The sequence below is a fragment of the Simochromis diagramma genome, unplaced genomic scaffold (genome assembly GCF_900408965.1).
Source record: "Simochromis diagramma unplaced genomic scaffold, fSimDia1.1 OVJJ01000753.1, whole genome shotgun sequence".
In the NCBI taxonomy this organism is placed as follows: domain Eukaryota; kingdom Metazoa; phylum Chordata; class Actinopteri; order Cichliformes; family Cichlidae; genus Simochromis; species Simochromis diagramma.
Window position 1 is genome coordinate 2,911,944 of NW_024387523.1, and position 15,720 is coordinate 2,927,663.

At 40.5% G+C, this 15,720-nt stretch overlaps 2 protein-coding genes across 2 annotated transcripts; one reads left to right on the forward strand and one right to left on the reverse strand.

Annotated features, from left to right (window-relative positions):
• Positions 1–580: 580 nt before the first annotated feature.
• Positions 581–8,713, forward strand: LOC120726719 (mitochondrial import receptor subunit TOM40 homolog). The gene is made up of 10 exons (XM_040020545.1): positions 581–708; positions 3,784–3,998; positions 4,089–4,156; positions 4,543–4,635; positions 4,717–4,818; positions 5,956–6,061; positions 6,212–6,334; positions 6,419–6,495; positions 6,582–6,684; positions 7,945–8,713. The coding sequence occupies exons 2-10, from the start codon at positions 3,785–3,787 to the stop codon at positions 8,082–8,084; spliced, it is 1,026 nt and encodes a 341-aa protein (XP_039876479.1). The 5' UTR covers positions 581–708; position 3,784; the 3' UTR covers positions 8,085–8,713.
• Positions 8,714–11,160: 2,447 nt separating this feature from the next.
• LOC120726721 (apolipoprotein A-I-like) lies at positions 11,161–12,379 on the reverse strand. Its single transcript, XM_040020547.1, has 4 exons — positions 12,304–12,379; positions 12,169–12,216; positions 11,934–12,084; positions 11,161–11,841 (listed from the first exon to the last, which is right to left on the reverse strand). The coding sequence occupies exons 2-4, from the start codon at positions 12,200–12,202 to the stop codon at positions 11,274–11,276; spliced, it is 753 nt and encodes a 250-aa protein (XP_039876481.1). The 5' UTR covers positions 12,203–12,216; positions 12,304–12,379; the 3' UTR covers positions 11,161–11,273.
• Positions 12,380–15,720: the final 3,341 nt, after the last annotated feature.

Below are 15,720 nucleotides of genomic sequence, written 5' to 3' on the forward strand. Positions count from 1 at the left end.
TAATTATTACAGAAGGTATGAATCATGATTTAGTGGTCACTCAAGCTACCTTTATAGGTTAAACTTGTATCAGTGTCCTTCTTGGTATCAGCCCTGTATTTACTTGGTGTGGGCTGGATACCAAAGTTTGCGGTATTGCACTTCACTAGTGGAAGATGATAGTACATTTTTCTCTGTGTACTTTGGGTTTGTATGTGTACGTCTTTCTCCACCTTGCTAACTGTTCATCTACTGTTTTGGGCCTCCAGCTAAAAAATATAAAGGTGCTGCACGTTGTGTAGCCATAATGGGACAGAGGCCTGTTGTTTGAAAACAATGTTTTTTGTTTGCTTGGAGAGCCTCAGGCTACCTTTTGACCTTGAAAGTATTTCTTCTTCACCTTTTACTACAACCGCCCTTAAAACTCCAACCAACCGCCCGCCTGGTCTCTCTTAATCGGCGTCAGCGCCCCGCCCCCTTACGGTTGACCGTTCCTTGTTTAGCCAATAATGCTTGAGAATGAGCATTACATCAACTCGAATCCCGGCCTGCGATTCGTCAAGGACGCCTCATATGACTGATAGATGACTTCGTCAATCATGTCCGCGGATACATGCTCCTTCATCCAATCATCATTTTGCATTGACGAAAAAGGCGGGTCTCCCGCGTCTTCTTCGTTGGTGCCATTGGCTTCAACTTCCGGCTGTATCGTCCTCTGGAAATCACAACGTGAGTAGCATTTGAAAGCTCTGTATTTTATATAACGTGACGCTTCAGTGGAAGCGTGTTGGCGGTTTTGTTCAGCAACTTTTGTCTCACAGATCGGCCGCAGTTTTCCTCCATAAGCAGCAGCGTTTTATCTCCAGGCTGTCAGTTGCTGTTTGTAAAGCTAGCCAGCAAGCTAATCAGGTGCTAAAGGTGCTAGCACGGCTAACGCATTCATGCTTTCTTATACATGAGGCAGTTCTCATTCAGGGTGTTAGCTACAAAAAATTATGAGAGTATATAATAATTGCTGGTTTGTGGACATTTTCATTCTTATTGCATCATTGTTAGTTTAATTTAACCACCCTCTTTTACCTTAACTGCAAATGAATGAGTGTGAGCTGTGTGGAAGGAAGGTTAAAGGGACACTACACCTATTCTGCACATGTTCATTCATGAGCAACCTGAGGCACTGCTGTTTTAATGCTTAATTAGTTCAAGCAAACGCTTCCCAAACTCCGAAAGGATCAGTTTGATCTGTCACCGTGATATGCTTTTACATAATTATAAGTTTATGACTTAATGGAAACATCAGAGAGAAACGGGATCCTCCTAGTGGCGCTTGGCAGGTGGTGGGACATAGAGTGGTACAGGGTGCTGCTGCTAAAGGTACAGTGCTGTGAAAGAGTAATTACCCCTTATTGTTAAGCCAAACTGTAATTAATCACATTTTTTTGGAAAGTTGAATTGACTTTCAGTAGCCACACCCAGGCCTGATTAATGCAAGAGCTGATGAATTATCAGATCACTTAAATAGAACCTCTGACAAAGTGCCGTAGGTTAAAAGATCTGCAATCATGCAACGATCTACAGAAAACCAAGAACAAATGAGAAACCAAGTTAGTGACATCTATCACTCTGGAAAGGGTTACAAAGCAATTTCTAAGCCTTTGGGACTTCATTGAACCACAGTGAGAGCTAAGCTCATTATCCACTAGTGGAGAAAACTTCAAACAGTGATGAACCTTCACTGGAGTGGCCAGTTTACCAAAATTACTCCAAAAGAAGTTACAAAAGAGCCAAAAACAACATCTAAAGAACAGCTCTCACTATAACCCTCACTCAGGGTCAGAGTTCATGATGAAAAAACACAATAAGAAAGAGACTGGACAAAAATGGCATCCAAGATTTTTACCAAAAACGTCTTAATGATCCCCAAGATATCTGGGAAAATATTCTGTGGACTGATGAACGTTTTTAGAAAGGTTTGAGTTCCTTTACATCTGAAGTAAAACTAACACAGCTTTTTATTTAAACAAACAACATATCAACAGTCAAACACAGCAGTGGTAGTGTGATGGTCCAGGGCTGATTTGTTGCTTGATTGCAGTTTTTGCTGCCAATGGTGGCGCAGCTAGTTATTAGGTATAGAGGGCAGGTAGTTTTTTAGAGCCAGGTATGTTTGGATAACGTTATTCCTTCATAATTAAGAAAAAAAGAGAAACAAGAAAGGGCGAAAAAAAATCCACAGCTCTGTATGTTCACACTAATATTTTAAAGTGTATGCGATTTATTACTGTCATTTTGGAAACTGTGCTGACTTGAGTTTTTAGTGTGAAAACAGAGGGGTGGGCTACAACACAGGTCTGATATAGTCAGACTGACTTTGTGTTTGCTGGTTCAACAAAACCGGAAACCCCTGTCAAAGATAACAAGTGTCACAGTAGTGGTTATCATCTTTCCCAGCCCATGCTTTCTGCTCCAAGCTCTGTGTACTCACATAAAAGGCTGTGTCATTTGACGCGTCTGCACAAATGGATCCCTTGAATGCAAGCTGCTTCAATGATGTTATCAGAGAATAGGGGATGCATATAAGATAAACCTAAAGGCATTCCTGGTGCTGCAGAAAATAATTCATTTTCTGAATTCATTCAAAAGCTGCTATTTTCTACATAATTTCAGTGCTTGTGGGGCCTATTTTGTAATGGTTTGTATCACAGATTTGTTTCAGGGTGAGTGGAAATGTCTGATCAGACATTATCTGATTTATATCACATTTAGAGGGAGGAGAATCGGTGATGGTTCCTCTCAGTTTTAAACCCAAATCTGAACATAATCTCCTCTGGACCAGCTCATGTCCTCAGCTGAAGTCACCACAGTGATCTTACCAGGTTAAGAGAGTCACCATCATGACATGAAAACTCTGACTTTAAAACTCCAGTTTTGTTCAACAACATACCCTGCTCAAGTCACTCAGGACTATTTTAAGTGTGGAGTGGACCGATAACTCAGCTCATTAACTTTTTGCCGTCCTGGGGAACTAGAACCAGCTCAGGATGATTGACTGGTTGGTCTAAATCATAAGACTCCAAGCTTATGAATCCCTTGTATCCATACTGAAGTGCTTTTCTGACAGTTGCTAAACAATAGCATCGGACTCTTTGTGGTGGGGCTCTGTTACTATGCTGGGTTCAGTTTTGATGCTCAAAGTTAGTTGATAATATTGTAATTGATATGGATAAAATATGAGTAGTCTCTAGGTTTGCCTGTGTTATTGACATATTTGTATTATACTTATACTAACAGTGCTGATTGTTGAAAAGAAACCTATTCTGCTCATATCGAGCTCCACATGTTTACTACAGAGGCTTTACAGCGTTCTAGTCCAAAATAATCCATGACCTAGGCCTTTAATTCAGGGCCTTGATATACTCTCAGTTCCTCCCCCATCTGTAACTAGCTGCTTAAGCTTCTTTTCCTGTAAGCCAACATTGTTCTGATTGGCTGACCCTCACAAACAGAAGGTTAAAACAGTAAGTGGGTCACAGACAGAGTTATTTGCTTGGAGATATTGGAGATATCAGCTATTATTGACATCATACAGCACAAAGAGTAGAAAAGCTGCTGGAACCATGACTTGAGTGAGTGTTGTAACAGTATATATACAGGATATGAGAGAAAATGAAGAAAACCATAACAAGTTTCCTTTAACGTTTAACGTTTCCTCAGCTTGTACTGGCAGTCTGTTATTGAGTTATAAATCAGCTACTCACTCAGTCCTTCCCTCTCTGTCTCTGTGTTTCTGTCCTGGCTATTCAGAATGGGCAGTGTTTTGGCTGCCAGCTCCCCCAACCCACCACCACCAGCCTCGGGCGGCACTCCTGCCCCTGGCTTGACGGTGCCTCCGGGCTTTGGGATGCCTCCAGTTTCCGCAGTTATACCCCAGACTGGGGAAACCTCTGCTCAGCAGCAGGAGTCAGAAAATGCTTTGCCCAATCCAGGGGCGTTTGACGAGTGTCATCGGAAGTGCAAAGGTAAGAGGAGCAGATTTTAAAAAAATGCTTATTGGAGAGGAATGTCTGTTTGCTCTCGATTTGTCTTACCTGTGTGTGTTTTCTCCTCAGAGGTTTTTCCTTTGCAGATGGAAGGCGTGAAGCTAGTTGTTAATAAAGGTCTTAGCAATCACTTCCAGGTCAGTTAAGCTCATTTAACCTTGTTATTAGCTTGGCTAAAATTGGCTGTCTCGACTGATATCTGTGTACCCAAATGTTCAAGGATGGTGTGATGAAGATAGTTAGATTATATACACTTAAGATTCCCTCTGTCTGTAGAATGAGAGGGGGAATAAATACTGGAAGCAAAATAAGATTGTGTCAAACTTTGGCATTGACGTAGGTTTTTACAGTCATTGCACGACTGAAGCGACTCTCCTTTATGTCGATTCATGAAGTCCAGCAACATATTTCAAACTCAGATTTTACGGTGTCGTTTTAGTCTAAAGTTTTGCCGTCACTGGACTGTTTTCAGCGAACTGTAATAAATGTGAATAAAGTGCATTTTTAATCTGCGTGCTTGCAGGTGATTCACACTGTGCTGCTGAGCACCACTGGAGATTCCCTCTACAGGTTCGGTGCTACGTATGTTGGATCGAAGCAGACGGGTCCAGCAGAGGTGTGAAGCCTTAAATTCAATGTGAATCTCATCTTTACGCTGTGGTTTAAACTGTTATACAAACACTCTCCTGTTGTTCAGTCTTTTCCAGTCATGGTGGGAGACATGGACAACAGCGGCAGCCTTAACGCCCAGATCATCCACCAGATCACCAACAGGATACGATCCAAAGTGGCCTTCCAGGTGAAACCTCTTACTGCTGTCTGGACTTTTTCCCTTTAATACAACCATCAAAATGTGTGGGTCGAGTGGGGCTCTGCAGTGACTCTTGTTAACAATTCACTGCAGTTTTTAGTAATTTCTTTAAAAATAAAAATGTTTTACTCCATAGAAAGAAAATAATAAAAACAATCCAACCAACTTTGGCCGTCTAGTGTGCCACCATACTTTTTAATAGAAAGATCATTCAACAGTTCAAACAAGTTAAAGGCTTTGGATTTTATCAGACTGAGCCAGTGTTTTAATATATTTTGAAGTCTTCACAAAATCACAGTTTACACTTTACGAATGATTGATTTTGGGGGGGTTTCCCACTAATTTCAGACTAGAGTCAGCTGATGTCTGTAAAATGCTCGTTTAAATTTTTTCTTTTATATATAAAGGCAACGTTTGAAGACCTCCCCAGTACCCTAAATGGCCAATTTTGACACATAATATTAATTAAGATGTGTTTGATGACTTTTTCTGAGTGTAGCTGCCTATGCAGCCTCTGTTGCAGACCCATTTAATTTGTTCCATAAGCAGGCCTGAAATATTACAGAAACCTCTCTGTTCAACAAACAGCCTCATGGATTACTCCTAGTTGGCTTTCAAGGGGTAAAGACTAAAAGAATGTGTCATGTTGGCATTTTTTTACTTTTTACATTTACAGTTTATTCATATATTTTCCGTTGTGATAAGACGTGCCATTTTGACATAAATCCCCTCGGAGCACTTTGTGCCAGTCACATTTCCAGTTAAACCTGCTTTCAGCTGGTCCCTTATTCACCAGGGGGTCACCACAGCAGGCACCTCTGCATGTTTGACAGATTTTTCCACCGGACTCTCTGACACAACCCTGTGGGATAAAACTAGGGATGCGTCACCTGTTAGCAGCCACATTTTCAGTTATTAAGCACCAGATGTGCAGAGTGTCTATATCTGCTCCATCATTATACAGTAGAAGTTGCTGGGTTTTTTCATGGTCAGATTCTTATTTTTATCTTTATTTTTTTCATGTGGCGAGAAGTTTCTACGCTCAAAAATGTCTTCTGAGATGTTTCTATTTTGTGTGTTATTGTTCTTGCACGATTCTAACTGTTAAATATGTTGTATCCTCAGACACAGCAACACAAATTTGTGAACTGGCAGGGCGACGCTGAGTTCAGGGGAGAAGATTTTACTGCAACTGTCACGCTCGGAAACCCAGATGTCCTTGTTGGCTCTGGTAGGTCATCAGTCACAGACGCTGTGCAGGTCACTGTTACTGTTGTCTGTTCTTTTAAATTGGTGAAAAGCAGCTATGTAGTCAGACAAAACCAAAACTGTGATCTGCACCTGAACATCTGTTGTCATCTTGCTGTCGTGCACCTGTCAGGTATCGTCGTCGCACACTACCTCCAGTCCATAACGCCGGCTCTGGCTCTGGGAGGGGAGCTGGTTTATCACCGCAGGCCTGGAGAGGAGGGCTCAGTAATGTCTTTAGTTGGCAGATACACAGGTGAGACACAGTTTAAAGAGTAATACAAAGCCTGAACTATAACGTCAGACACATGTCCTAACTGATGGATTTACTTCTCTGTAGGCAACAACTACATCGCCACTTTAACACTCGGCTCAGCGGGAGCTCATGCATCTTACTACCATAAAGCCAACGATCAGGTAACCGCATCCGCATGCATCCCTTTTGTAAGAAAGGACTCAGTATTTTTACAGTCGGCCTTCATGATGATCGGTCTCTTCTACAGTTACAGGTCGGTGTGGAGTTTGAGGCGAGTGCCCGCATGCAAGACACCAGTATGTCGTTTGGCTACCAGCTAGATGTCCCTAAAGCAAATTTACAATTTAAAGGTAAAGATGTGCACGTTTGGTAAAATAATTTCAGGAGAGCAGTTTCATCTTCATCCATCGCTGCATTTTATTTGCAGCCAAATTTTTGTGACAGATTATAGAACAAAGTCGACGTTATAAATGTGCTTTGTCATTTATAGCGTTTTTAGAGTTTTTATAAACCTTGTGGTGTCAAATATGAGCTGTGAAGATCTGAAGTTGCTTGCATCAGAAATTGCCCCCCTAGCAACAAAACTGTGTCCCAGTTTTATAAGCCCCTCAGAATTTCCAAATGATTATACATTAAAAAAAGAAAAGGGTCATTTTAAAGCAGTCGAGCTTAAATCTGCCTCGTCGTCCCATCCTTAGGTTGTTCACTTCTTCCAGGGTGAGTATAGGATGTATTTGATGAGTTTTGGCTCTCGAGCTGCTGTCTCACTGCTCTTGGTGATGAGGAACTGACGAGGAACTCTCATCACAGCCTCCAGACTGTGCTGACACCCCCACACGCAGCTGGTTAGGGCACCACTGCTTCATTGGGTTAGTTTTGTTTGAGTGAAGGTGGATGAGTTTTGGGATAGTGAATATATTGGACAAAGGATGCTGAATATGGAGCTGCTGGGAAAGAGAAGATTCACGGATGTAGTGTGGCACAAGGATGCTGGGGATAGTGTGATCTGCCTCCTGAAAGAAGACGAATTTGGAGTCAAACTAGCATCACAGCAGCCTGACAAACCCTCATGGTTTATGTTCTGTGAGATAACATTCGTGTTTTCGTCAATGGGATCTGGTAGGTTTACCAAACAGAAATGTAACTGCTGCAGTAAGAAAATAAGTCCTCATTAGTTTTTATCTCATCCAAGAGATCCATTGAGCTTACACACAACGATCCCTTGTTGTGTGTCCACTTAAATTGTGCTTAAGGTCATACTGCTGCCCAATAACAAGAAAGCGACTCACTTTCTGGACAAGAACCCGCCATTAAGGCAGAGGAGGCCGCTACAGTATTCTGCTGAATGATAGATGTTGCCACATTACTGCCACATAATGCTGGTGTAGGAAGAGAAGAAGCCAGAACTGGAAGCAAAGACATTGCTGGGTGTATTTTTCCCCCCCACAAAGTCTCATCCCAGTGTAATGTTCCAAAATCACTCAAATGGAGGTAAAAACTGACACGATCACACCCAGCTGTGAAACGCACCAGGTTGTGTACATGTACACAAAGGCTTTCTCAATTTGAGAGTTTTTCTTACTTTAAATCTGCCGTTCTGCCTCTTTCAGGTTCAATTGACAGTAACTGGATAGTTGGGGCAACGTTGGAAAAGAAGTTGCTCCCGCTGCCCCTCTCTCTGGCCCTCTCCGGCTTCCTCAACCACCGCAAAAACAAGTTCCAGTGCGGTTTTGGCGTCAACATCGGTTAGGCCGACGTAGTGCCGGCTCACAAACGGCGCAGACGCACCACTGACCTAGAGACTTTACCACGGAAACTGCCGGTGACCTCTTTGGTAGATTTGACCAATAATTATAGTGCTGGTTTCCTCAAATCATTTTTCACCACATGTGGTGAATATAAGCGGTTAATATAAATCTACATTCGACTCTAATCCTTAAAGACGAATCCCCTCGATGATCAGTAGTGTGATGAATAATGTTACCTGTCAGGAACAAGCAGACCCTCGTCATAAACAGACACATAGACAGCAGGCGGACGTAACATTAGAAGACAGATTTACAGAGCTCTTTGTTTGAGTTCAGTGCCTGTCATGTTTGTTTTTATTTTGCTCCTGATTTAAAAATTTCTCTTCTTTTATTAATATTTTTTTTTTTACCATTAAGTCTGTCTTGGTGTGCAGTGAGTGAAAGAAGTATCAGTTGTTGGTTACAGACAAGTTTACCAGGTGTTAGGAAGGAGTGTACTGTACTGTATGTCATGTTCACAATGCATCACTTGTTTTGTTGCCTTTTTTATGTTACATACATACTGAACAGTATATATGAGCTGTATATACCTCTTCAAAGCTGATCAATACAATTTCTTACAAAAGCTGGACGTTGTGCTCGTTTCCTTCTGTCAACGTCAACTTTTTTTTTTTTTTTTAAGAGCCATTTGTAGCTGCTGTGTGCGTACTCCTGAACCTTCAGGAGTTGAGCAATCATACTTTGCACACAGGTACATCTTATCTAATATCAGATATTATGTTGCTGCCATGTTGCCTAGCAACACTCTACCAATGGGATAAATGTTTTTAGGCTTTAGCCACCTACAACACTTTATAAAAAACTATTGTATCACTTTTTTATTTCACATTATTCATCTTATTCATACCCACTTGTTAAATTATCTATGATATGCTGCCTGACATTGGGCAGTGACCATGACCATTTTTTAGCCTTTATACTCCTGCAGCATATTGTGAAAGCATCAGTTGCTCTCCTCAACAATATACCGTTTATTTCACAGAATTTGAATTACCTCTGCCTGGGAACCTTCAAGAATGACCCAGTTTTGGCAGATAATCAGCATCTGTCATCAATCTGCTTCAGGGTTGTAGCAGAACTGGAGCCTGGGTGTCATAGGGCGAGAAGAAGCCTACACCTGATCACAGATTTGTGAGGAGGAACTAAAGGCATTCTCATCATCTGTGATGACAACAAAACTTCAATTTCACCCCTCACAGCACGTAACTGGTTACTTCACCGCTATCTTATTGGATTAGTTCTGTTTGAGTGGAGCTAAATGAGTAGATAAGGCAGCAGAATCACCGATTAACCAAAAATGCGTGATTCTGGACTGTGGGAGGAAGCTACAGAGTCAAGGAGAACATGGAAACTCATCCCACAGACATCCCACGCTGGATTCAAACCCAGGACTTTCTTGTTGTGTGGCAGCAATGCTGATCTGCATACCACATTGTCAGTGTAACTAAGCTTGCCAATCGGTACTGTAGTATGGGTATGTACTGAATCAGTATCCCACATTTTGATTGATTCTAGTTTCCAGATGTCCACAAATGCATCACAAGAAACATGTGGCTCAAAGAGAGGATCAATCGATTTCTACTGTACAACTGAAACTGTTTGTGGCTGTGCATTAATAGTTCTAATAGAAAAAGAGGAATACACAAGTGCAATGAACATACCACAGAAGTTCAGAAAGAAACGTCAGCTTCCATTCATGTTTATAGTAAGTTGAGGAACTGTAATAAATTACAGCTTATTTGTCATATTCAAATGGCAAATCTATAACATGCAGTTTTAATGTTTAATGTCAAAAGTTCAGGCTCAGCTCTGGTAAATGCCCCTCATTGACCCACACAAACTCTTTGCCTTATATTTATTGTAGTTTGTTGGCATCACATCTCCTGGTCTGCACCATTAGGATCCAACGACAGTTTAACTTTAATATCATAAACTATTAGAAACTGAAAGTAAATATATTCTATGGTGGAAAATAGATCAGAATTAGCCCCTCTTAGTCTGCCTTACAATGTCCTAAAAAGAAGACAAAACTCACAAATCAATAAGAGGTGGCATTAATCACTTTCTAACAAATTGAAAGTAAAACAGAACTTTTGAATGAAATCTTTCACATATATCATTTTGTGCTCGGAGTACAACAGAGTGAGCTGCTTGGATAACTGTTTCATTTGCTTCAATCTCTCTATGCGTCATTTGAATTGTTCATCAGTTTATCTTGGGTTGGAGACTTTGCTCCTTTGTCTTATCAGGTTGTTGTGGGAACAGCCAAAGGACTTTTCTCTGTTAAGATATTTTCTCCCGCATGTTAGATCCATAAACCAGAAGTTCATCCCAGAGGCTGTTTGTCACAACAGCAATATTTTTAGATGTATTGGAGACAGGTAGTAAACTAATGGAAAAAGTAAATAGAACAAGTGGAAGTATAAATAATAGATATAAATCAATTTGAGACATGAGAGATGCAGAATGTTTAATTGGTATGAAAATAGTGATCCTTCAGGATTATCAGCCTATAGAACATAAACATCATGAGGAATTGCACTCCTCCAGTGACATTTAAAGCTTAACATGTATACCAGTACATATATGAGCGCCACTGAAGCTTGGTATTTACTTATGATGAATAGTTATTAACCTCGGGGCACCTATTTACTGCTACTACTAATCTGTAGGTGAGCGATACATTATGCTATTTTAGATGGAGGGTGTCAAACCTTTGGCCCACCAAAAGGTCCTTTGCAAAGTATGAAAATTCCAGAGAAGTATTTTAACTATTCACAATGCTCTAAATTTAAAGGTTTGTTGTGCTGTGTAATTACAAACTGAATGTGGAAAAAAACAAGATCATAAAACTAAAGTGAGTTTGACCCCCCCCCCCCCCCCTCCCCCTCATTTCCCCCCCATCCCCCAACTGGTAAGATCAATGTTCAGCTTCTGTTTACGACTAAAGCTTTTCAGAAATTAAACACGCTCATTGAATTACTGACACACCTTTAATGATAATCAAGACGCAGAAAATGCAGAAATTCTGGATTTTTATTTCATAAAACAGACAGGAGTGAAGATGAAATAAATATTTGGTTTGTGATACAGAGAAAGCGCTTAAGGCTTAAGACTGAGACAGAGTCCATTTACTGGCCGATCTTGGTGAAGGTTTTCCACAGGGCGTTCAGCTGAGTCTGCAGGTCCTGAGCGCTGGAGTCCAGCCGTTCCCTCAGCTCGTCTCCATAGGGAGCCAACCTCTGCTGGATCTCCTGGGTTTTCTGAGCCACCTGGGTCTCAAAGCTCTGGGTCAGGGGCATCATGTTCCTCTGAAACTCCTCCAGGCTCTGCTCCATCTTCTGTTTCATGTTCTCGGTGTAGGGAACCATCTGGGCCTGCAGCTGGCTCATGCTCTGCTCCAGCTGCTCCTTCAGCTCCTGGCTCTTCTGCTGCAGGACGGCCTTCATGGGCTCTGGGTCCATGGCCTGAGCGTAGGCTTCAGCTCCACTCTTCAGCTCATCCACCTTGGTCTGGATCTTCGCCACCATCTCCTCTGCGTTGGTGCCCATAGCGGCCAGGTCTTTCTCCAGGCGAGCCTTCAGCTGCTCGGCCTCCTGGGAGAACTGAGTCATGAAGTTCTGGGTCAAAGGAGCCACCTGAGTGTGCAGCGTAGCGACGTACTGATTCACGGTGTCGGCGCTCTGAGAGATCTTGGTGCTGATACACAGAAACAGGAAGTTATTAAACTGAAAACATATAATATATGTACATATTTTGTACTTCTTCAGACTCCTCATGCTGACTCTTACTTCACTTCCTCTCCCAGCTGGGACTCTCTGATCTGCTTCAGGGACTCCTCAGCGGTTTGTGTGGCCTTTGCAACATAATCCCAAAAGGCATCTTTCACCACTTCCAGGTTGGTCTTGGGAGGCTCTGGCCACAGGATGTTGGCGTTGCAAACTGTGGATGAAAGCAGACGGTTAATTTGATCAGCTGTGATTTAAAATGGGTTCAGCTTTTAATTTGAAGGGAAGATTTACTCACCGGAGAAAAGAGCGAGAACGATGAGCGTCTTCATGATTGAAGTTGATGCTGTTGGATGAAGAGAACAGGTGCTTAGTTTAAAGCTGGATTTAGTGGTTGATTTAAGAATATATAGTTTGAAATAAGATCTTTTACCTTACAGATGCAGCTTGTCTCTTCTTCACTGTCTGATGGTTTGTGCTGTGCAGACGACCGCTCGCGGGCTTTATAGCGACGCTGAAGGTTAAAGTCCTCCTCTGGTTGCCCCGCTGGACAGTTTCTTGTCACTGTTGTGACTCCACGTCACAATCTTAGTGTTTCCATATCTTATGATACAGGCTTGCTGGAATCTGGCTTGGTTAGAGTAGTTTTTCTTTAGGTTTGAACATCGTAAACAGAATCAGGTGCAGCAGAAAACAACTCGTGAAAGTTTTTTTTTCAGGAGAAACACAGGAAAACCAGGTTGCCTCTCCTGTAATTTCCATTTGAGGCTGGCTAGATTTCCTCCATAGACCACCATGTTTAAGTCTTTATTTGTAGTGATGAAATAAAGACGAGACTGGTACAAAAATTGTTTTGGGTCTCTTTCGTTGGTTTACACCTTTATAACAACTGTATGGTCTTTCTTTTATTTTTATTTAGTCATCTATTTGGATTTTATTAAAGGCTTAGAGTTAAGGGGAGTGGCCACTTTGACTGACAGGTGCGCCAACACAAGCAGCCGTTGACCTCACCTCCACTGATATGAGTCACTGAACTGCACCTATTTACCGTTTTTGTTCTGCTCGTGGCTTCTGAGACTATGTTAATGGAAATTTGGGACAAATTAGACTTTTAAAGTTACACGTGAAATAGAAACAAACTGACATAAACCAAGTGAAAAGTCTATAACAATGGTTGGACGTTAACTGAACCCAAACTTTAACCACTGGTGGATTTTCAGAGGTGAAGAAGTCTTCTGTTGCCCTAATTAGTAGATGCCTACTACTATTTGTGCTGATCGGTGTGTTAAATATCTGCCCATCTGATCTCAGAGACCAACAAGCAAACTCTCAGACACTTTGTTAATGAATTTAAACCTAACTAAATGAATATAACACGCTTCATATACCACAAATCCAGGAATTATGAACTATTAATGTTTCTTCAAGTTATTTTTGTACCATTTTCTGGACCTTTGTACCTGATCTTGCACATGAATGGTTTCTGTCTTTTATATACAGTCTATGGCTTTTTGATGGCTTGACAGATACTTTATTGATCCCACAATTACTGTGCTACAGCAGCAGACTAAAGAATAAAAATATGCACACAGTGAGGGCTTTATAACGTGAGAGAAATTAAAGAAATATTTACATATACAGTATGTGAAGTTAGTGAAAGACTAATAAAAGCAAGACTCATTGACCACACAACTTTACAGCTACGAAGGTTTCCAGGATTTGTAACGTGATTGGACGGCACGTCTCAGAGAACATAACCCAGCCCTAACCCCGTACACGCTGCCCTCATAGTTCCACCTCACTCTTCCCAAATACGTAGCCTTACACTTAACATCTGTACAGCTACACAATTTTAATTCTGTAAACTATTAGAAACTGAATGAAAATCTTTTCAGTCTACCAACTTCCACATGCTTGTTTCAGTTGCTTCAAGGTCTTTTTTCATATATATATATATATATATATATAGGTATATGTATATATATCTATATATATATATATATATATATATATATATATACATCATTTGAAAACAGCGTGGTGTTTATCAGCAGTTTGTCCTGAGAGGAAGACTTTAGCTTCTCTTATCAGTTTGTTGAGAGGGAACAGCCAAAGGACGTTCTTTAGTGAAGATAATTTTCAGATCAGAGGGCACCAAGTCTGACTCACACTTGACTGACCTGAGATTTCTTTGTGACACACGCTGTTTGCACTGCAGTAAAACAAATTACATCTACTGTTTCTCACTTTAAAATCAAAACAATGCTTAAAGTTTTTTTTTTCTTCAACCTTTATTGAGACTCTGTGATGAAGTGAATCTGTAAAACCAGTTGGGTCAGTTACATATGTACAATAGAGAAAAGGTAGAAACTCGACTGTTTACATGGTCAACTTGATTATTAATGTGTAACTCATAAAAATTCTAGTTTTCTCTCACTAGATGGAGCTGCCAGGCTGGAGGGAAACCTCAGAGAAGGTTTGTGGATGGATAGCAGCAGAAAGAAGAAGAAAAAGAAGCAGATAATTAAAATTAAGTTAAAATAAAGATAGCATTAAGGCTTTAACAAAAACAATAATATGTTTTAAATGAAAATTTTTAGGGAAGTATTTAGCTGCTCTTTTAATCCACTACTGTAAATAAATCAATTTAACAAGTGAAAAACTTCTTTTTCTTAAAGTTGCCAGTACTTAGCTGGACATTTAGATTAACTTGATTTTTCTCATTTAGGAGTACAAAATGAATTAGTTCCACACAAATATTTGCCAGTTCTTAGAAATTAAATTACTCTAAGTACAGTGAAAGAGTTCCCTTACCATGACTGTCCTGAGTCAAAGTATGTGAACTGTACTTAGTTGTTTTTGTTGTTGTTGTTGTTGTTGTTTTGTTTTTTTTAAGAATACAAGTTTGCATAACTTTTTAAAGTAGGGGAAACTTCCTGATTTTCCGGTGCAGTAGAATAACTGTTGCAGGACTGGAAATCACTGGGAGAATAAGATGAAGACGATGGTGACGATGCTAGTCTGGCTCATGGAAATGTGTTAAAAACCAACACAACATGTGGCTCCAACATCCCCTCAGAGGATGAATTGAAAGAAACATTAATTTTAAATTACCTGCCTGTCAGAGTCTTTGTACTTGTGATTTATGTGTTTTAATGCTTAGTTTTACTTTCTTTACTGTCCTTCCTTCCTTGCTCTGAAGTGTTTCCCCTTTTCTTCTCCCCCCTCTCTACATCTCACTGTTGTCTCAGTGAGTTAACTGTTTCATTATTTATTTATTATATATTAATTTTGAGGGTTTGCTCCTCGTGGTCTCATCTATCTTTGTTGTTTTCCTTTTCTCTAATTCTAACCTATTACACAATAACACTGTTGGACTTGTGTTATGTTGTATCAAAATGTAGTTCTTTTCTCTTTGTTTCGTATGTTTTATTAGTGATTATGTAAGTATTAGTCTTTGTTGTTCACCCCCTGCCTGCCTTTCGTTGTCAATCCTGCATGTTAGGTCTGTTTTTTTAAATTAAAGAATTGTGTGATACTTGCTTTTATTGCCTAGTTATGGCCCCAGCAGACGATCCGCACCATTGCCTTTAGTGGAAGTGTTGTCCTCTCTCTTTTCAGCACCAGTGTGCTTCCTTTGGTGTCTTTAGAGCATCAAAGTTTTGATTTCAACCAGTCTTGGAGTTTTGTTTTTTGGTGATAATAGTTTGTTAAATGAAAGAGTTTATAAAAACCTTTTTGTGCACTAGAAAAAAGGAGTTTCCATTCAGTGCCAACCCACAGATGTTTGTATGCAGAAAACAGAAAGCCTCACAGAGTTGATCAGATCAAAAAACATGATGTAAAATTG